Source organism: Eleginops maclovinus, chromosome 11 (genome assembly GCF_036324505.1).
Source record: "Eleginops maclovinus isolate JMC-PN-2008 ecotype Puerto Natales chromosome 11, JC_Emac_rtc_rv5, whole genome shotgun sequence".
NCBI lineage: Eukaryota > Metazoa > Chordata > Actinopteri > Perciformes > Eleginopidae > Eleginops > Eleginops maclovinus.
The window spans coordinates 19061459-19082594 of NC_086359.1; the positions used below are offsets into that span (position 1 = coordinate 19061459).

Sequence of the window (21136 nt, forward strand, 5' to 3'; positions counted from 1 at the left end):
GTGTGTTTTTAGGAGTGCTTAATAAGTGGTTCATTAAAGCTGTGATAAATGAAGAGAGATTTAACCTTGTTTTTGAATATTGCATTGTCATGCTGTTCACAAACTGCTAGCCCCAACCCAGGTGTGACCACACCCCCCACACCATCTACCTTTATGTCAGTGAGTGTACTGAACATGTCTTTTCTCATGTGTCGCCTCTCGAGCTGTGATATACCTGCAGCCGCAGACACACAGCTTGTTCTCTGCTGCAGCTGTTAATACATCCAATTTCTTGTCATCAATTTCATGTGTCCTTTATGCAGAGGTGGAAGAAGTACTCTTCTGTACTTGAGTTGAAAGTAGAAATAACAGAGGTCAGGAATACTCTGTTTCAAATAAAAGTCCTGCATTCAAAAAGTTAGTCAAGTAACATACAAAAGTATTACCAAAAAGAGAAGTACTAATAATGCAGATTGATCCATTTCAGGATAATATCTCTGATATGTTTGTATAATTATTGATCATTAAAGTGTTCTCAAAGCTGGTAAAGGTGCAGCTAGTTTTATTGACTTTGTATACTGCAGGGTAGCTGCTGAATTTATTCAAGGTTTAACTAAAGTCTGATTTAACTGTTGATTATATTTCACATCATTAACCCAAATCTGTAACTAAAGGTATTAAACAAATGTAATGGAGTAAAATTACACAATTTAGCTCTGAATTTTAGTGGAGTAGAATTACAAAGTAGCATTAAGCATGGAAATACTCAAGTAAAGTACTAGTACCTCAAAATTGTACTTAAGTACAATACTTGGGTAAATGTACTTAATCACTTTACACGACTGCCTTTATGTGACTTAAATTCTTACTCTGAAACAGACGCAACGTAAAAATGAGCAAAGCATAAAACCTCAAACTTGTATAATAGTTTAGTAAATGCAGCTATTTGATTATTTTCCTTCATTGATCAATGGCACCATCAAAATTAACTATTGGTATCTGCATTATTATCTGCCATGTACCGCTGCTATGATAAACCAAATCAGGGAAAATAAATACACAAAGCGTACATACTTTACACACCTAAAACCCTAGAATATTATTAGTTTTTTCATCATGAATCCAGCCACCATGTAGGCAATGGCAGCATTATACTAAGCACATCCCTAATTAGCACTGAGTAGCATGAAAACAACACAAATAGCTTGAGTGCTGTGTAAACAAGGCTAGGGGTGTGCTGTTAATGGGCTTAAAGAGTAAATATTTAAGGTGTGCATTAGTGGAGGGCCCTTTCTTCAGTATGCGCACACCTCACTGACATATTATTTGCTGTGTATATGCACAGGGTTATAATTCAAAAGGGACAATTTATTGCAACAAATTGGGGGTCTTTTGCAACAAGTTAGGGGACTAAATCTGTATAAAAAAGGCAAACTCTTCCATTAAAATGATTTACTTCTTAGTAACCACCTATTCAAAAAACCTTCCTCAAGGTGATGCAGCATCCATTAACAATATGACCACTTACCTCCCACACAGTCAATCAACCTGCTCTGATTCAATGCTTCAAGTAGGAGCACGGCTTTAATGATTATTGAAGCCTTTTTTTTAACGAGACTCTGACAGCAGTTAATAATGCAGCCCATATACTTATTGTTCCCTCAGAGTAATTAGGGAACAGAGCATATTGAAAGCTGGAGCCTGCCAGATAAAGCCCAGCGGCTGAGAGAACGTTTGCCATTAGGTCTGAGCGCGGGACAGAGAAGCCATTTAAGCAGGACGATGATAACTAGTTGGAAAGGGTTATTAAAAACTGACATAGCTGTAAGCAGCTATCTTCACAGACTCAAAAAGGCTTTCATATAAATATCCATACAAACATTTGAGCCCAACGGAGGCTTTTCCCGGACATTCACTGTCTGTGAAGTAAATTAAATGATGATTCAAGTGTCATTTTGTGTTTTGTTTATTTTAAACAAATTTTACAAACAAACAAAAGTAGGCATTATTAAAAAAACAAGCATGGTAAAAATGCCTTTTATTTAAAAAAGGCACTGATGTTTTTATGGAAATTCATTTCATTTGTAATTTTTCTAGAGTTTTATTTTCCAATTAAATATTCCCATAGTTTTACTTTCTAACTTTTACAAAAACTAATTTTCTCCTCTGATTTTTATGAGAAAAGAATCCCAAGGCCTGTGCTGTTCAATATTCAACAACTTCAGAAATAGTCATCCATTGAACATCATGTCATATTTAAACCTGCAAAAGCACCAGATATTATTTGTGGTCTGTGAAAGTGAAAATGGATTCACATTTCAGGTTATTGCTACGTGAACTTGAAAATACAAAGGATGTTGTGAGACAGTTTTGAGACAGTTTTGGTCGTGTTCCAGCCTCCTGCTCTCCTGTTTAGTAGACATAAGGGAAGATCCTGTAGGGGACACGTCGACAGTATGTGTCCCACGCTAGTCCGTATTTGGACCTACACTGTCTCTCATCGCGGTCCTCTCGGTGAATCAGCAACACGGTGAAATATATAACATAAAAGTAAGGCAGGAGATGTGAGAATCCTAAAGAGAAGACAAGAAAACATGAAGCATTAGCAAGAATGACACCTTTTTCCACTAATAATATCATTGTTCGTGATGTGAATGGCATCAGAGAATATGTAATCAAGTGTGCCTCCTCCTCTGCAAATATCTGAACATTTTCTTTTGAATCTGTATTATACAAGAGCCCTGAACTGAATACAATTTAATTACGCTCCAAGTGTTTATTCTCCTAAATGGTCACAGAAAAACACCTTTCTGTCCTTCAGTCAGGGCCAGGATGTGACCACTGTTCCTCGTCAGTGCAGCTTTCATAAAGTCTTTTTCATTCGATTCCTTTTCTTTTTGATTGTATCATTTAGCAGTTTGTGACTTTTTTACAGTAGCATTTAAAGGCAGACAATACAGTATATCTCAATTGCAAAAGCAGCTACACAAGTGAGTCATATAGTTTGAATACCGATGAGCAGAATGTGTCAGCTGTGACAAAAGTCTGACAGCAGCCAGAAGAGGATGTGAATTTTCAACGGAACATAAGGCAGCTTACGGAGGAACAGAGAGAACACATTGTTGCTACCTCTAAGGCTTCTGCATCACTCCCAAACAGGGTATAATTATCTAATAAGGAAAGGAAGGAAATAGGATACATTTTGAGTTGCTACTGAAATGTCTTTATAGCACCGAATATCGTAAAAGGAAACTGAAGGCTAGCATATGAAGAATATCAGGTTTTACATTTTGTTAGCCTTTATTTTAGTCATGTCGTTCCTGATTTAAAGCAATTATGAATTTATATTTTCATACACAGTAATGGATCACATAATTATTTGAATGTGGTAGGGATAAACAAACAGAAACCTACCTTATTGAAAATAGCAATATTGATTTTACTTGTAAAATATAGACCGATATTTTTGTTATTACAGCTATAATACAACAATTGCTTTTTAGGAATTTATGATACTAACCATTAGGAAACAAATGTTTAATATTCTTTCTTTGAACAAACAATAAACTGTACCAAAAGGCACAAAGTAAAAGTAGGATTTTACATTTCAAAATGCTGTTTTTAATCAAATGACTGTATATATAAAAACCCTATTTTGCACAGCCCTAATTTACACATTGGTGCGTGTGCACGTAAAAAACTGGGTTTTAAACAGGTATTAGATGTAATACCCAGTCTGAAATCATCTTTATTTTTTTCTAACTGAGACTCAAAGACACTGTGTTGTGTCAGTGTGTCCTGCATGCAATAAGAGCCTTGCACAGGCTTTTAAAGATCTCTTACCACATGGCAGGGACCACGCGAGGGCCATGAGGAGGTCCCCAAGGTAATTGGGATGACGAACGAGACCCCACCAGCCAGACACCAGCAGCCGTTTCCCTGTTGCTGTGGCGATGGTCTCCAATCCTAAAAAGAAACAGGTAAATATTTAGATTTCGAGAAGTGCAAGTCACTTTAGAGATCATACCCAATATCATTCTGGTATTTAAAGCATGAGTTGCAGAATTCAGTTGTGAAGACAAGTGGTAGAATTTGTCGTGTTTTACGTTAAAAAGAAGGACTGACTTGCGACACTTGGATGCGTAGGGTCTCGTCTGAACTGGTTCTTCTGTGAGTTGGATTTTCTGAAAACATAATATCCAATACCTTGTGGCAAAGAGACAAATGTTAACATCAGCATATCTTCCCATGAATAAAACATGTTACAGCCAAATAAATAGGCGAGCAAACATGATTACCATTCAGTGCTATAATCGCTGCTGCTCCCAGTGAACTGAGGGCCTGTGGGTGCACAACCAGGAAGGCCGCCTGCAGGCCGTACGTGAAGGGAACCCAGGCCAGGTCCCCAAACACCAGCATGAAGCCAAAACCATCGTGCACTATGTCCATGGTGGTCAAAACTGCCTCCTGTTTAAACACAACAGTGCATGGCATGAAGGTTTTTTTTTGTTCAGGGACAGTACACATTAATAGCAGTTTCTGTAAATGCGACAGAGTTAGCAAAGAGATTATTTTTCATCGGTCATCAAGGACAGATGTTGTAAAGCATGGGGAGGCTAACAGGGGCCAGTGCCTCTATAACATAGAGCCTGGACCGCCCTGTGGCCCCCTTCCAAAAGAAGAAACTATGATAATACAATTTGTGACAGTGTTGCAGCAAAGACTGTGCTGGAACCTGGGCTAAAGTTTTTTATCAAGTAATGCATTTTATTGTAATTGAAACTAAGTCACTGCAACACATTTTGTTTCTAAAACAAATGCCAACAGATATTAGGAGAGAAAAAATAAGCTAGGTTAAGCTACATAAATAATGTATTTAATTAGGCGTTTCTGGTGTTACAGCAAACACTGTGCTGTACTTGGGCCACAAACAAAACTTAAATTGTGCACTTTGACTTTATATTGAACAGTGTTTCAAGTACTACAATCTTGAACACTGTCTTTGTCTCCTTTGTCCCCCAAATGTGCCACTTAGTTCTGTTACCTCATTCCATAGAGCGTCTCCCACATACAGCAGCTGGAAACTGTTGACCAGAATCATGGCGAGAGAAGGGGAACCTCGAAGCTCCACCTCCTTCATCAGCATGCCCAGGTTAATGACCACCTGAGGGTTCAAAATATTTATGAGCATCACGAGTTAGGACACATTTTTCACTGCATTCACTAACAGTATCATTATGTGAATCATGGATAAGAGTGAAAAAAGTTGTCATCAGGTCATAATAAAGTAACTATTACAATAGATTACAAAAAATATGTTTTCCCAAGATTCCAGCTGTAGGACCTGTTGCATGTCACCTCCTCACTGCCATCCTGCTTCTACACAGTAAAAAGGCCCAACATTTCCTTAAAAATGACATTTTACTATTACAAGCAACTTATAATGAGTGGAATAATATGAAGATACAAAAAGCAAGAGACAATATTACAATTTCATCTTAAATGTACAGGGTCAGTTTCTTTAGGTAAAGATTACTGTCAAATGTTTCCATGACTTGCAAAAATCAGCTCGCTGCATGTCATTTTTACTTTAGCACATTGTGAATTATTATTTTACATTTCATTTAAATAAAGACAGGCTGTTTTCTTTCTCTGACCCTTTGACAACCATTCAGAATGCAGCATTTAATAAATGGTGTTTTCATCTGTGATCCTGGAAGGGACTATCCTCACACATGCCTAGATAAAATGCAGGCAGAGTAAAAATTGAATTCTCCATTTATAAAAGGAGCATGTTACTCTGACCTGGCCTTGAGAAGACTATGAACTTAATTAGTATTTTAAACCAGATAATTTAGGAGATTTTTAAACATTCAGAAGGAAGCAAAAGAACTCCCACACACTGTCTGTAGCCAGTTGGTGGAAGCTTTTTCTGTCCTCTCCTACGCACCTGGCTTTATAACATTCACATGTGCAAAGGTTTTTAAAAAAATGTAAATAAAGGACTTTGATTATTTTACTGCCTCCAATAATGTCGCTATGTAATTTTTTTGTAAGTAGTGAAGATAAAGAGAACCTTGTTGTAATAAAAATTGTATCTGAAAAAGAAAAACTGAACAGGCTTTCAGTGGAAGACCATTTAGCACTCCCACAGGCATTTTACATTATCATTCATTTAGATAGATGACTCAGACTCAGGTAATGATGCCTGCCCTCCAACAAACGCTCACTGTGTCAGGTCATCAGGGAGAAAAGTTCTGATTCCGACTGCTGATTATTACGTGAGTTTAGAGGAGAACAACATCGCCCCCTGTGGGTCTTTTGGGGCTCTATTTAAATCACCATTAGAGTTATTAAATGTTCACAATTACAGTATGTCATTTAAGGTTTTAGTTTTAAACATACATTTTAAAGAGCAGGGTTTTTTTTTTCTTTTAAAATAAATTCTTGAAGTGATTTCTATTTGGAATATACATGTTTTCAGCTGGGACTGTATACATTTTCTTAAAGGTCACCTATTGTGCAAAATCCACTTTTTCATGTCTTTTATACATAAATGTGTGTGTCCCTCTGTGTTAAGAGATTAGGAAAGTCTCAGGAACAAAGATGCTCTCTCTTTTTTTGATTGATCCATCTATTCAAAAACCTGTGTGAAAATGAGCTGATCTGATTTTGATGTCACAATGTTTTTTTATCACCTGAATCCCCTCCCAGAGCACCATTGTGTTTTTTCAAACCAAATATCTCACAGAGGGGCATAGGGAGTGGCGGATCATTTTCATTTTAAGCTACAGACACAGAATCAGCACTTTTGTAACAGGGCTGAAACGGATTTATGGCACTACCATGCATGATCTGTTCGGTATTTCAGCCAAACACTCCAGAGCCATGTTTTGTATATATCTGAGACCTGTAATATATTGTTGAAAAAGAGTATAATATGGGACCTTTAAAGTAGTGGTGGCGAGGTCCATAGCGACTTGGCTTTGGAACCGGAAGTTCACGTGCCCAAAAGACCAAGTGCTACCTAAGTGTCACTGAGCAAGGCACCTTTCCCTACACTGCTTCCCTGGCGCCGTACATATGGCAGCTCACTACTCCTACTAAGATGTATCAAATGCAGAATGCCATGGTTTATACGTATACAGTGGGGCAAAAAAGTATTTAGTCAGCCACCAATTGTGCAAGTTCTCCCATTTAAAAAGATGAGAGAGGCCTGTAATTTTTTATCATAGGTATACCTCAACTATGAGAGACAGAATGAGAAAAAAAATCCAGGAAATCACATTGTAGGATTTTTAATGAATTAATTGGTAAATTCCTCTGTAAAATAAGTATTTGGTCACCTACAAACAAGCAAGATTTCTGGCTCTCACAGACCTGTAACTTCTTCTTTAAGGGGCTCCTCTGTCCTCCACTCGTTACCTGTATTAATGGCACCTCATTATCAGTATAAAAGACACCTGTCCACAACCTCAAACAGTCATACTCCAAACTCCACTATGGCCAAGACCAAAGAGCTGTCAAAGGAGACCTGAGACAAAATTGTAGACCTGCACCAGGCTGGGAAAACTGAATCTGCAATAGGTAAGCAGCTTGGTGTGAAGAAATCAACTGTGGGAGTAATTATTAGAAAATGGAAGACATACAAGACCACTGCTAATCTCCCTCGATCTGGGGCTCCACACAAGATCTCACCCCGTGGGGTCAAAATGATCACAAGAACGGTGAGCAAAAATCCCAGAACCACACGGGGGGACCTAGTGAATGACCTGCAGAGAGCTGGGACCAAAGTAACAGAGGCTACCATCAGTAACACACTACGCCGCCAGGGACTTAAATCCTGCAGTTCAAGACGTGTCCCCCTGCTTAAGCCAGTACATGTCCAGGCCCGTCTGAAGTTTGCTAGAGGGCATTTGGATGATCCAGAAGAGGATTGGGAGAATGTCATATGGTCAGATGAAACCAAAATAGAACTTTTTGGTAAAAACTCAACTCGTCGTGTTTGGAGGAGAAAGAATGCAGAGTTGCATCCAAAGAACACCATACCTACTGTGAAGCATGGGGGTGGAAACATCATGCTTTGGGGCTGTTTTTCTGCAAAGGGACCAGGACGACTGATTCGTGTAAAGGAAAGAATGAATGGGGCCATGTATCGTGAGATTTTGAGTGAAAACCTCCTTCCATCAGCAAGGGCACTGAAGATGAAGCGTGGCTGGGTCTTTCAGCATGACAATGATCCCGAACACAGCGCCAGGGCAATGAAGGAGTGGCTTCGTAAGAAGCATTTCAAGGTCCTGGAGTGGCCTAGCCAGTCTCCAGATCTCAACCCCATAGAAAATCTTTGGAGGTAGTTGAAAGTCCGTGTTGCCCAGCGACAGCCCCAAAACATCACTGCTTTAGAGGAGATCTGCATGGAGGAATGGGCCAAAATACCAGCAACAGTGTGTGAAAACCTTGTGAAGACTTACAGAAAACGTTTGACCTCTGTCATTGCCAACAAAGGGTATATAACAAAGTATTGAGATGAACTTTTGTTATTGACCAAATACTTATTTTCCACAATCATTTGAAAATAAATCCTTTAAAAATCCTACAATGTGATTTTCTGGATTTTTTTTTCTCAATCTGTCTCTCATAAAAATTACAGGCCTCTCTCATCTTTTTAAATGGGAGAACTTGCACAATTGGTGGCTGACTAAATACTTTTTTGCCCCACTGTATATGTACTGTTTACAACTTTTGTATCATTAGCTTTTTTAAACTTTTAATATCAGGACTGGAATTGTTCTGCTCTCCTGCAGGATGACTCACCCAGCCGATCAGACCCGGTCTGAGCTCACAGAAATACTTAAGGTCAAAGTTTCCAATCCGGGGGTTTAGCTCTCGTCCGATGAAGAAGTCATAAAGTGGATTTCCTGGAAGAACAGACAAATTAATGCTTTTAAAAACTCCACAGGAGAATTTGACACATGAAGTTATTGTGTAATGTAAATGTCTGCAAAAAGCAAGAAGACAATTACCATAAGGTTTACACGTGATGCAAGTCTGTGATGTCGTTAACTTCATCAGCAACTTTTTAAACAATATCAGCGGTCAGTTTATTTGCCTTTTTCTGAAACCAATTTTCAGTCGAAAGCTGTTTAGTTCTATTAGCTTGCATTGTCATATTACAATGCTTCTTTAAAGCAGACATTCCGTCATTGGAAAGCACATCAACATTTATTGCATTAATAAGGCTGCATTCCATTTAGATGTACAAGTTCAATGGTTACATGTCTGAGGCGAAAAATAGCCTGTGATGTTCAATCTACTGCATCTGTTACTAGGCAATGAGAAGTGTTCTTTGTGTAGCCTCATACCACCTGCCTGTCTCTGCTGTCTCAGTTATTTTCAGCAATTTCCTAATATTCTCAGAATGCCTTTAACAACAACCAGTAAAAGAGAGATATTTTTTTGCACATGTGACGCAAGCAGCTCTGCAAAGCTGTACTTAGCCACAGCATGCTCTGAGCATAATGTAGAATAATCACTCAACAGGTAAGTATAGAGCATAGGCTTAGCTGTCAGCAGAGAGTTAAATGTTAACTCAGGATAACTGAAATTAGCACCAAACACCAAGTACAGCTGAGGCTTGTTGTTACTAGTTGAAAAATGCATCTTTTTAGCAGGGATATATGCAGCCAGTGTGGTTAAATGTGCATCTTTCTTTCATCCATCCCTACAGCCAATGTATTCTGCTTACACCAACCTACATTCATACTAAGAAGCAGCTCAATAGCATGGTAGTTTGGCCTTGCTGATATCATCTCTTCACAAACTGGAATGTTAGCTAGCTTAAGCTGAATCACAATGATGGATGTTCTCGTGTTTCTTCCTACAGATGCGGCTGAGCACAGCGCAGCAGGTGTAGTGGGGTCAGCTTACTGGAAAGAGTGTTCACTTGATGCTGTTGGATAATTACCCCCAGGAATACCAAAATCCTCCAACAAACATTAAAAGAGGCCTACGAATGCATCTCCGGTAAGTGTATCAAAATAGTACTTTAAGGTGGGATTTCAACCTCCACTCTCACCTGTGTTGCCTCCCAAAGCAAGAGCATGAGAAGGAACCCAAAAGGAGCGGATGTAGAGGTAGAGGGAGAACAGGTATGACCCTGCTATTGCACACGCCGCCAGAGGCAACAACAGCTCAAACAGATACCCCAGAGGAGCCCCGAGCCCCAGTAACAACATCAGCAACACGCCGCAGATGCACAGGCTGTGGAAACCTGAGGGACAGAAACAAACAAAGCTCAATGCTGTGGCCCGGGGGGAAAGGGATAAGAGACTGACACAGGCCAGTGTGAAAAAAAGGTAAAAGTTGGGAAAGACGGAACCTTAGACTGTGTAACTAAAGTTAACTTTAGCCCAAGGTTGGATCAGTGTCGAGGTTAAAAGAAGATAGATAAAACACAAGATTAAAACACATTTTTGCATTGGACTACAGTAAAGTATTAAATGTGAAAAAGCATTTGTACTCAAAACTTGGGTAAAGATGAATTTCAAAATAATACAGCTACAATAATATTTCTACTAGATTAATGTAGACATATGTTTGCGGCACACTGATCCTCCATTACTATATACAACATGGTCATCAACAATTCTATATTTAAAATATGAGTACAACTTAAATCTTCAAAACAATACAATACAAATGGTGTTTTGTAACTCCCATGAATTTAAGAATGAATTATATAAATACCGTTTATGGGATACTTGAGACGCGTTCCATTCCTCAGCACTAATCCTTCAGACACCTGCAGGTAGATTCAGTCATTTTAGATCAGAACACATAAAACAAATCCTTTGTATGTGTTAATAAAGGGAACAGAGTCAACATTTGAATTAGTATTTAATCATTTCAATCTGCTGCTCTCTGGATCTCATGGGTGGGAAGATCATCCAAGGTCCGGGTAATTTTATCCTCTGCAGTCCAACTATTTTACTTTATCTCGCCACTGAAAAATGTTTAAGGTAAACGCTGAGTCCAGTACTTTTTAAACATCCATATGTCTCTATGTGCCCCTACTACGTTTTAGCATGCTACATTTAAACATGAATGTGACTTTATAGTCCGACATTTTTGGTAAATACTCCTTTTGTCTTTCTTGCAGAGTCATGAAGATTAATATCACTCTAACGCATTGTTCAATATGAACAAGCAGCAGGTCGGTTTGACTTACATTCAACACATCTTTCTTGACTCTGTTTGAAGGTAACTGTTAAAGCCAGACATTTGTTTGTGTAAAAAACACCAAATATTGTCACCTAATCATGACCTCTGTAGAGACTATAAAGACTACATTTCCCACAGCGCCAGCCTTTCAAGAGACATAGATATGGGAAACCTGAGAGGAAGAGACGTTGAGACACAGTTTTTAACTTAAGATATATTAGCCTACACAACATAAAGAAAGTAAGACAATCTTAGTTGTTTGTTCTTTAATTTGCCTATTTTGTTAGACTATTGGAAAGGCCTATCATCTTTATCGAATGTGTGTGGAAACATTTTTATTTTATTTTTATCACCTCAGTGGCACGACATCAACACATCATTGGAAGCCTAACAAGACATCATAACTGTAGGTAAAACTAATACATTGAAAGATAACAGAACTTTCTGTTTAAGGCGTTTAAGTGGACTTGATGGAAACAAAGGAAGGAAGCCGTGACAGTAACACATCCAGAGAAAAGCATCTTAATGATCGGGTCACATCTCTTCTTTGCTCTTCGAGATGCAGGACCTTATTGGTGTTTTCCTCACCACAGCTGGTTTTAATGTAGGTTGAAACTTGACCCCGGCTGCTGAGCTTGTCTTACCTTTCCTAATGGCAACACATAGAGGAGGGCGTGCAGAGAGATCCAGCCCAGCAGAAGCACAAGGGCCAGAGGGTCCCACAGTTGGTCAGTGGAGGGGAGGGCCGGGGGCCACTGTAGCAAACTGGCCTCAGGGGATCGACTCACACATATCAGGAACATCACCGTCAGCGGGAGAAAGATGGGTATGCATAATGCACCTGAGAGACGATTACAGAAAAGAGATGAATCATTGCCGACATACTGTCATTTTGTTAAGGTGATCTGGTAAGGTCGTTCTTAGCGGTGGGAAATGTAATAAGACAATAAAGTATACAGTTTAGAGCTAATGGTTATGTAGAGATCAAAACATCTTGAATAAAATGAAGGTAGGTGTATTGTGTTGGTGCTGCTGTCACTCACCCAGGGTTCCTCCAAACTCCCTCTCAGTGTCATGTGAGGGTCTTTGTTTGAGCACTTGACCGTTTGGTTTCATTATTTGTTTCCTGGGAAAATATTATGATGGATCAATGATGGTCAAAATAAAGACATTTGCAAAAGTAATTAAATGGTAATGGAAATTAGTAAGAAAGACAATAACAGAGGTTCATCATGACAGTTTAGTTGGTTACATAACATTACAACAGTAAACTGTAAAAAAAAACTAACTTTACACAGCGTAATATGAGGTATTATTACTGATTAAAGGCCGTACATATCCACACAGGGGTTTTTAATCACTATGAAGACACTAAACTGTACTGACAAGAAAGTTTTATCAGCAAAGTGAGAGTGAGACGCCAACACCCAACAAGTCATAAAATAGTTCAGTTAAATAACATGCAATAATGATATCTTCAAATCCAAAGTTTTTGATAATGTAAGGATCCCCTCCTGTGTGTTTGCTTGAACTTTTGTCTTAAGTATATTTCAATATATATTTAACAGAACAGGTGGAAGAAGTACTCAGATTGTGTACTTAAGTAAAAGTAGAACTACCAAAGAGCAGGTATAGCCTACTCTTTTACAAGTCCGACATCCAAAACTTGTCCCATTTCAGAATAATATATATTATATATTTTGCTTATAATTATTGATGCATTAAAGCGTTATCAAGACAAATGTGTATTTCCTCCAGTTATAATATAACATTTAAGAATTTAAGTGTTGATTATATTTCATATCATTAATGCAAACCTGCAAAGTAACTGAAGGGATACAATATGTAGTGGAGTAAAAGTACACTATTACCTCTGAATTGTGGTGGAGTAGTAAGCAAAACGCCATTCTGCCACTTGGGCCAATGGGCCACTTTCAATACTTAAAGTACCTTCGCTAATAATACTTCCATTGACATTTAAAACAGAACTGATTATATTTTTCCTGTCTTATCTTTGAGCAAAGACGCATCAGAAGCCATAGACCATTGCCAAAAATAATTAATAAAAAAGGCAAAGGGAATTAACAGTGTGAGGTAAAAGTGTGGGAAACTTGTAAATATTCTCTAATTTAGCGCATTTTTCAAATGTCTTGACATCACTTCAATTACCTCTTATTGTGACTGTGTTAAAGCACAGAGTTAAACTTCAGGTCACACCGCTGTTATTTCCTGTGTGGCCATACAGCTACATTTCTATTATGAAACATGAGACGAAAGGCCGTCTAGTTGTTGTCCCATCAGCTTGTGAAATAATCACAGCGCAAGAAACATTAATTGCAGAACAATAAGGCGCATATAAAGAGCAGAAATGATTGTTTGAGACTGAGTAAATGCAGTGTCTTACCGGCTAAGAGGTGTAGATGGGACGGTATTCCTTTTCTCATGCATCCATCCAGCAGCCTGCAGATGGATACGCCTCCAAAACACGTTGAATAACACAATGATGTCTCTCAGCCAATCAGATCACTCCGTGGTCATCAGAAGAGGGTGGAGAGAATAAGGCTTAGCCAATCAAATGAACGCTTCAGGTGGCGACAGATATACTGGGAGGAATGGCTGCGGACGTTGCGAAATACACCTGAATTACATTGATATTAATAAATGCGTGTGAATATTATTTAAAACGGGTATTGAAAAGGAAGAACACACAGTTTTGAATCTCACAATCATACACTTTAATTGAATACATACACATTATATCATTCCTACACTTATCTGTGGAAAAAATGCACAGAAAACAGAAACCAAACCAAACTGAATGCAAGAGTTACAGTAAAACTGCTGCAGTTACTTTAGTGTTAGACATGGACTAATCATTCTGCAAAACATCCCTAAAATAATGTATAAATTACAAGAGATTTCCACTTTTTCACTATGTTAATTTTCTGTAATGACATTAAATGTTATTCCTTTAAGGCATGCTTAAAAGTTTCGCTTTATCATGAATTATTTGTTTTTCCAACCTTGCAGATAGAGGAGATGAGAGGGGGTGTTTTCTTATAATCTATGTTTTGGAAATGACTTTTATATTATTACAATTAAGAACTGTGCACTTTGTATGTTAAATGCCTGAAAAATAATGTTTGTCAAATTCGTCAGTCAGATGTTTTATTTTCTTCAGACTCCTACAGTAATAAAAGTGCTATCCAAATTCCATATAACAGTATCATTTGCATCTGAATCAATACATTAAACAGTAATTGTGTCACAGAGTGTTATATCTCCGATACACGATTCCAGAGTTATTCTCTCTGTGTTTGTGATCTGGCGTTTGGAGAGGACTGTCTGGCAGTGCCGCACTTTGAGCTTTAACCCCGCTCACAGATGACCTCGATCACACTCTGCTCCATCGGAGCGGGATCCAGGCAGCGGTGGGCGGAGCTTCCCACTATCTCATCCAGCAGAAAGTGTACGAGGTTCTCGTCGGAGACAAAGCGCCACAGGTACATCTGCAGGTAGTGGCAGTCCACCTGGATCTGCTGCAGCCCATAACGGCCAAAGGTGCGCAGGCGGACACACTCCAGGAACGTCTTTAAACTGATTTTGATAATTCCCGTCATCACGGAGACCTGGAACAGTGAACATGTGTGTGAGAGATGTTTTCCACTAAAGACTAATCAGAAAAACAAAGACTTGCTCTCACCTTGTTGAACTCCACTGAGCTGAAGATGTCAATCCTCTCAGAAAACAGCTTGTGTATGTTGCTCAGTAGATTAGTATCCATGGGAGCGCTGCAGACAGGCGAAAAAGAAATTACTCAAGTGCATCCACAATTAAAACAATCTCCCTTTTGTTATGATTGAAGAAAACTCAGTAAGAATCTAACCCCAGGAGGTGAAAGTGAAGGATGTAATACAGATTAGCTGACTGCTTCCATTTGTATCTTACCCAGCCACTTGTATATGGAGAGAAGAATGCACAAGCATTAATGGTGGATATGTGATACGGGTGAAAATGTCAAGAGTCATGAGGAGTGATGTATTTCACCTTTTGATTTAGGAAATGTACATATTCTACATCCAAAGTATGCATTATTCTCCTATCGGAGAAATTAGAAAACAAAATGGACTCTTTAACAGCCAAATAATCAGGTATATGCTGTTTTTAAACACAGGAAACCACGCCTAAAATAGGCTTTGCACTCCTGTCCCAAGGCTAGTAGACGAGCATGCCTTTCTGTTGTATTTTGAGTCTGTCTTCAAAGACTAAAACCAGAGTTAGTGATTGTTGGAAGAGGGGAAAGACTAGATTCTTTATGTATTTCTTTCGAGTATGATTAGTTAGTAAGTTTCCGTTAATGAACTCTGATGTCTTTGAGGAGAGAAGATTCATTGTATGTATTGTACATTTATAGGCTACAATATTTGTTAAAAACTATGTTGGTAATTATAATCGAGGTGGAAAAGGGATCAAAATAAGGGTCATGTTTCCCAGTGATGACAAAAAGCCGATGGGTGTCAGTCGACTTTTGTCCAGTGGGAAAAAGAATAAAAACATCATTTGATCATCCTGTCTCTAACAGAGTCGGATCTGCTGTAAATGTATAAGAATGCAAACAAAACCAAAGTTGCTAGACATTCCCTTTTTCTTTTTTAATCGTGTGTATTTGCAGCTTTATTACCTGGGAGTGTAGCTGGCAGCGTAGCGGGCCTGCTGCCTGGAGCTGCTGTACACAGAGAAAGTCCTCTTGCTGGAGTCACTGCTGTGAGCTTTCCTCACTCCTTCCTCGTACAGAAGACCGACCTGTAGTAGAGCAGAGATGGTTCATACGACAGCGCACTCGCACACACTGATGAAAGCATAAAGAGTGGACTTGAGTTCATCACGCAGATGAAGATATTGTAAACCGTGACCTGCACATCTATCGAGGTGGTGTCCTCTACTACTCTCTTCATCACAGCTCGGACGTTTCGTGGCTCGATGGTGTTAACCCAGTCTCGTGTTTCAACGCTCTTTCTTAACATTTGGGAGATGATCAGGCCCTGAACCTGCAAAGACAATCAAGATAATATACACACTTGTTAGAAAAAGGTTACGTGTAGTAAGTAGGTGAATGTCACAGGTGAAGACCTACCTTCACATAGTGGTTCAGCAGTTTCTGGGCTGCCTCCCTTGCTTCTGTACATAAAGTTGTGACGGGTGTTACGGGACTGTGGTGCTGGGAAAGTACACAAAGACAAGACATGTAGTTAGATGGCAGTTAAATAGACAAGAAAAAAAACTGTAAAATCCTTTTATATTTACAGTGTAATGTGGAGTCATGCCGCTCGGTTTCAAGGTCCCGAGTTTTTTTACCTGCACAAGGAACTGTTCGTCTGTGAGAGTGAGTATGTAGGAGATAGTCGAGGTTTCATAGTCCAAGCAGAGGCGAGAGAGCAGCAACAGGAGGGCAGGAGGAGTCGAACCTCCCTTGTCGCCCGCAGTCTCACAGAACTGGCGAGAACACTGGCAAATAAACTTTATAAAGCTCACCACCAGGCTCTCACGCACACCCTGGCTGCAGAATTCACCCTGCGAGGAGAAGACACACAGCTGTCAATCTCAATATTGGGTAGAAAACACCTTTATGGGGGGGGGGGACAGCTGTTAAAGGGATAGTTTGGATGTTTTGAAGTGTAGTTGTATAAGGTACTTGTGTTGAGTCTGTGAATAACCTACAGCAGATGGAGGTCAGGAAGCCCCAAGCTGGGAGTGGACAAACAGGAGAACCGGCACAGAAGCTAAACAAGGCAAAAGCTTGTAGCCACCTAAACAGAAACTCAATCTCAGTTCAAATGTCGGCCTCAGTTCCCCGTCAGAAAGGGCTGCCCGACTGCAATAAAGAAATTAAAATATTCTAAATGAGTACACTAATTATTACTGATGAGCCTTTTTGTACGTGGCTCAAATGTGTGTTTTGCTGATGTCCCCATCTATAGCAGTACATTGCTTTTCATCTGTGCCATAACTCTTGCCTGTTTCTCGCTACTGTAGGTAATACACTGACTATGGAGAAGTACCTCATACAACCCCACTTCAGAACAGCCAGACCATCCTGTTAACTGTTAAATAGAAAGAAACTATTCACCTTAAAGTACGGCTTGTTGGAGAATGTAATGTCCTTAGCTGTAAAGAGATGCACTGATGCCAACACTGATTTAATCTGGTTGAGAATAGAGGCCGACAGGGAGGAGAGTAGCTCTGGCAGGCTGTTCGGACCATCTCTAGAAGACCCCCCTCCTCCGCCCACTGAAGCACCGGCCACAGAGAGCCGAGGTGTGGCCAGGGCCTGCCTCACATCCGTCAAGCTGTCCATGTAGAAGCTCTGCAGGGCAGCCAGGTACTGCTTCACTCGCTCTGTGGCTGCACGTATCACGATCTCAGTGCCCTTGGCTGGCACGGTAGAGCCTGGCAGCAGTTTGGTCACAGCCTGAAGTCTGCGGTGGAAGCGATCGAGGGCCCGGACCAGGAGGGAGTTATCTCCAACCCCCTTCTCCTCCTGTATCCTCCGCTCCACGAGCGAGAAATACCGAGCGGCCAGATCATCCACAAATGTGTGCAGTTTACCGTTTGCCATTTCTGGAATGTTTTTGGATGCGAGCTCACCTGTCTGAGCATGGCTGACAAACAGTTCTTGATAAGATGTGATTACTAGACATAAGCTGCTGACAAATTCATTGCAGCCTCTGTCAATGAATTCCAGGATGTCAGTGTTTGAGGTTGGAGAAAAGATAGCGCTGGCTTTAGGGGAACTATCAGCCGGAGATCCCAGGGATGCAGGGGATGACACTCTGCGTGCAGAGGCATTTTTCACGGCTGAGGCATACGGGTACGGTCTTATCTCTGCCTCCAGACCCTGGAGGTCCGACTCAAGTCGAGACCGCGCATGGCTCAGGAATTTATCACAGAGTTCCTCCGCTGGCTCATCCAACTGTAGCAGTAGCTCCACACACTCTGATAAATCTTTAGCGCTCGACCCACCATCCCTGAGAGACAAAATCAAAACAGGCAGAAATAGTTGATTCACAGAGAATCAATGTGTCTTTTAGCATGTTATGACGAATGATGAAATAGCTGTATTTGGGCACGTGTTTTCCTAATTTACTTTTTAGTTGAGGAACATCTGCAATAAACAGTGTAACAATTAGTTGAATCTCACTCAATTGTCCCCCCCGGATTCCTTACAAGGGACAAAATAGCAGCAATATCAAAAATAAGAATTTATTCATCTAGTTTTGTGCCTAACTTTAGATACATATCGGGTATAGCATTAATGTACAGATGTTGCCTTAAATGGCTTTTCGCTACCAAAGCAGATGTTGATCATCCTAACCCCTAACAACTAGTTAAGAGGAGTGAGAGTCAGTCATCAATGGAGGTGTAATACAATTAATAAAAATGTGTTTATTAAAAATTGTGAATCACTGGAAACACAAGAGGCTCGAGAGCATGTAGTCATTAATATGAACGAAATATATTAGGCTGAAGGGTCCTGTAGTGTGGGAGAAAAGCACAAGACCAAATATGACACCCCTTGGAGGAGATAACAATGGCAACGGTCTAAATAAATGTCATGTCATTTTCTATTTATTTAATCCTTCTGTATTTCTATACTTTTTACTTGTTCATGTCTTGTAAGCAGTAAACGTGACTTTTAATTGTAATGCTCTCTTGCAGTTGCATCTCTAATCTGAATGTAAATTGAGAGATTCCTACCTGAACTTCTGTCGAAGCTCCTGTGCCAGCTTGTCCATGATGTCGTGACAGTCATCCTGAATCCCTTTGAAGGAGGGCAGGTGGCTGTACTGCTGCAGCACACAGCGGGCAAGGCGGTGGGATCTCACTGCCTGAGCATAGGCCTGCATCTCCAGACACTTATTCAACCTGGCAGGCAGTTCAAACAGAAACTGCAACTTCCTTAACAGAGTGTGAACCCCTGGGGTGGAACAAGACAAGAGACAAATGTGACACAGAGTCCTCACAACTGACTCACAAAAACTGCCAGTTGGGGTCTCACCTGAGAGCTTTGTAATCTGTGCATGCTGGTCTTGAAGAGTACCACTGATCCTAGCGCTGAACTCAGTGATTGCCGACATGTTAGCAGACAAGCAATCCATTTCATCCTCCATCTTTTTGAAATCATTCTTCATCTTTCTTATGGTGTCTGGAAAAACAAGACGAGATGGTTTAACAATCAATCTATGCACATTTTAATGAAACATTTCAACAAGTGGAACAGTTATCCAGGCGTTCCCTCACCGGTGGCAGATATGAACTTGTTGTAGTTTTCATACACCAGCGTTTGCATGTCACTGTCCAAAGAGCGGATCTGCTTGACCATACAGGTCTCCTGGTCCATCAACTCCGCCAGAGAGCACTCCCTTCTTAGCTGCCATTGAACACAAAAGGACAGTCACAAACTGTTACACTGTTCAGTATGCATTACTTTACACTACTGGGTAACTTAACCTATAATAATGTGTGTGGATTTATACTTTGTATTAATAACCTAAGTTAAGTGTCCATATTGCCTGCATGTGATGGTCACACACTTACATGTGGAAGTCAACAATGATTGCTGAATGGGACTCTTCTTAATTCATTGGGTTCATTTGAATGTTTTGTATATTAATCAATATAATCGTATATAAGTATCCGAGGCCTTCACATTAGAAGCTTCGGGTAACACTGCCATTGGCACAGCGTTAGTAACATTATGCGTCACAGTGTAAACAGTGCACATCACAACAGTGGTCCTCACCTTGTTTAAGAAATGCTCGGGGTCAAAATGGGGCCCGTTGATGTCGCAGGGATCCAGGGACTGCGCCTCCTCCTCGGCCTTTCCTTCCTCGTTCAGTCCATAGTAGAGCTTCAGCATGCCGTGCACCCTGCGTTTCCTGTCGGCTCCCGAGTCCTCCGACACCAGCGCCTCACCGTCCATACTGTACCCCGGACAGCTGACGAATAAAATGATGGTAAACAAAAACAAATGGCAACCAGCTGGCAGGAGAAGGCTGACAACCACCAACCGAAAACGTTTTCTTCTTGCTCTAAAGTGACAGCTAATCGTGAAGCTAACCTGTTCTTGATAAGAAGGCTGTTAAATGATAATTAATTGGCAAATTTCGTTATTTGCTGTGACACTGAAGCAGCTAGCTTGAAAACGTCACTGTTCCGGGTTTGTAGCCTATCATGTGTTACGTTTTCAAAGAGTAAGTGATGTCAAGAGAAATGCCTACACTCACTGTTGTGGGGAATGTTCTTGTCTGACAGCACAAAAGTACGCTACTGCGCATATCCTAGCAATTAAATAACTAAAACAAGAAATAAGAGGGCTTTTTAAAAAAAAAGATTAGCTTGCTAATCTTAACTTTCAACCGAATTACAAGCAGCTAGATAAAAAGAAAGTCACTGTTTCCGGGTCGGTGGCCTAACCGGTGTTCTTCTTCTTCTTTTATTTTTATTGCGGACTACAAAATGTTACAGGGGCATGCCGCCACCTACTGTACCGGAGTGCGTCACGTCAAGCCGAAAAGACTATTTCTTTTAACGATTAAATTAAATAAAAACTGTTTCTAACGCTAAGTCTGTGTATTTTTTTTCTCATTGGCTACTTTAAACTCAGATATGCTATAAGTGGCATATTCAATCTGCGATGATGTATAATAAACGTTGTGTTAGTTACTTTCATGTGTGCTGGAAATCAGCCTCAACCAATATTTAGGGCAGTGAAGATATTGTTTACTATGGAAGAATGTTATCCTCACTGAATGTTGTTTATGTATTCATAATGTCGCAGAATAAATGTATAAATTGGATTAGTATTTTGTTTATCTATTTGGAATGGATTAGTGTTGGATCCTGTCTGGCCAAGAGGGGGCGACAGTCAGCGTTTGTA

At 40.0% G+C, this 21136-nt stretch overlaps 2 protein-coding genes across 2 annotated transcripts; both read right to left on the reverse strand.

Annotated features, from left to right (window-relative positions):
* Positions 1-1929: 1929 nt before the first annotated feature.
* Positions 1930-13696, reverse strand: tm7sf2 (transmembrane 7 superfamily member 2). Its single transcript, XM_063895682.1, has 11 exons — positions 13604-13696; positions 12243-12325; positions 11844-12040; positions 10726-10780; positions 10055-10249; positions 8794-8897; positions 5024-5143; positions 4278-4446; positions 4105-4185; positions 3823-3945; positions 1930-2552 (listed from the first exon to the last, which is right to left on the reverse strand). Exons 1-11 carry the CDS (start codon positions 13645-13647, stop codon positions 2392-2394), a joined length of 1332 nt encoding a protein of 443 aa, XP_063751752.1. The 5' UTR covers positions 13648-13696; the 3' UTR covers positions 1930-2391.
* A 214-nt stretch (positions 13697-13910) lies between these two features.
* Positions 13911-20661, reverse strand: vps51 (VPS51 subunit of GARP complex). Its single transcript, XM_063895680.1, has 11 exons — positions 20000-20661; positions 19498-19627; positions 19256-19402; positions 18955-19174; positions 17327-18224; positions 16555-16770; positions 16334-16417; positions 16113-16247; positions 15881-16002; positions 14903-14990; positions 13911-14828 (listed from the first exon to the last, which is right to left on the reverse strand). Exons 1-11 carry the CDS (start codon positions 20177-20179, stop codon positions 14568-14570), a joined length of 2481 nt encoding a protein of 826 aa, XP_063751750.1. The 5' UTR covers positions 20180-20661; the 3' UTR covers positions 13911-14567.
* Positions 20662-21136: the final 475 nt, after the last annotated feature.

Bases quoted from the DNA above. Each gene is read 5' to 3' on its own strand.
- vps51 (XM_063895680.1), bottom strand. From the start codon at position 20,179: ATGGACGGTGAGGCGCTGGTGTCGGAGGACTCGGGAGCCGACAGGAAA. The intron at 19,628-19,999 runs GTGAGGACCACT...GTTCAATGGCAG, and splicing joins CCGAGCATTTCTTAAACAAG to CTAAGAAGGGAGTGCTCTCT. The intron at 18,225-18,954 runs GTAGGAATCTCT...TTTGTCTCTCAG, and splicing joins GAGCTTCGACAGAAGTTCAG to GGATGGTGGGTCGAGCGCTA.
- tm7sf2 (XM_063895682.1), bottom strand. From the start codon at position 13,647: ATGCATGAGAAAAGGAATACCGTCCCATCTACACCTCTTAGCCG. The intron at 12,041-12,242 runs GTGAGTGACAGC...ATCGTCTCTCAG, and splicing joins GGAGTTTGGAGGAACCCTGG to GTGCATTATGCATACCCATC. The intron at 5,144-8,793 runs GTGAGTCATCCT...TTGAACCCTCAG, and splicing joins GACCGGGTCTGATCGGCTGG to GTGGTCATTAACCTGGGCAT.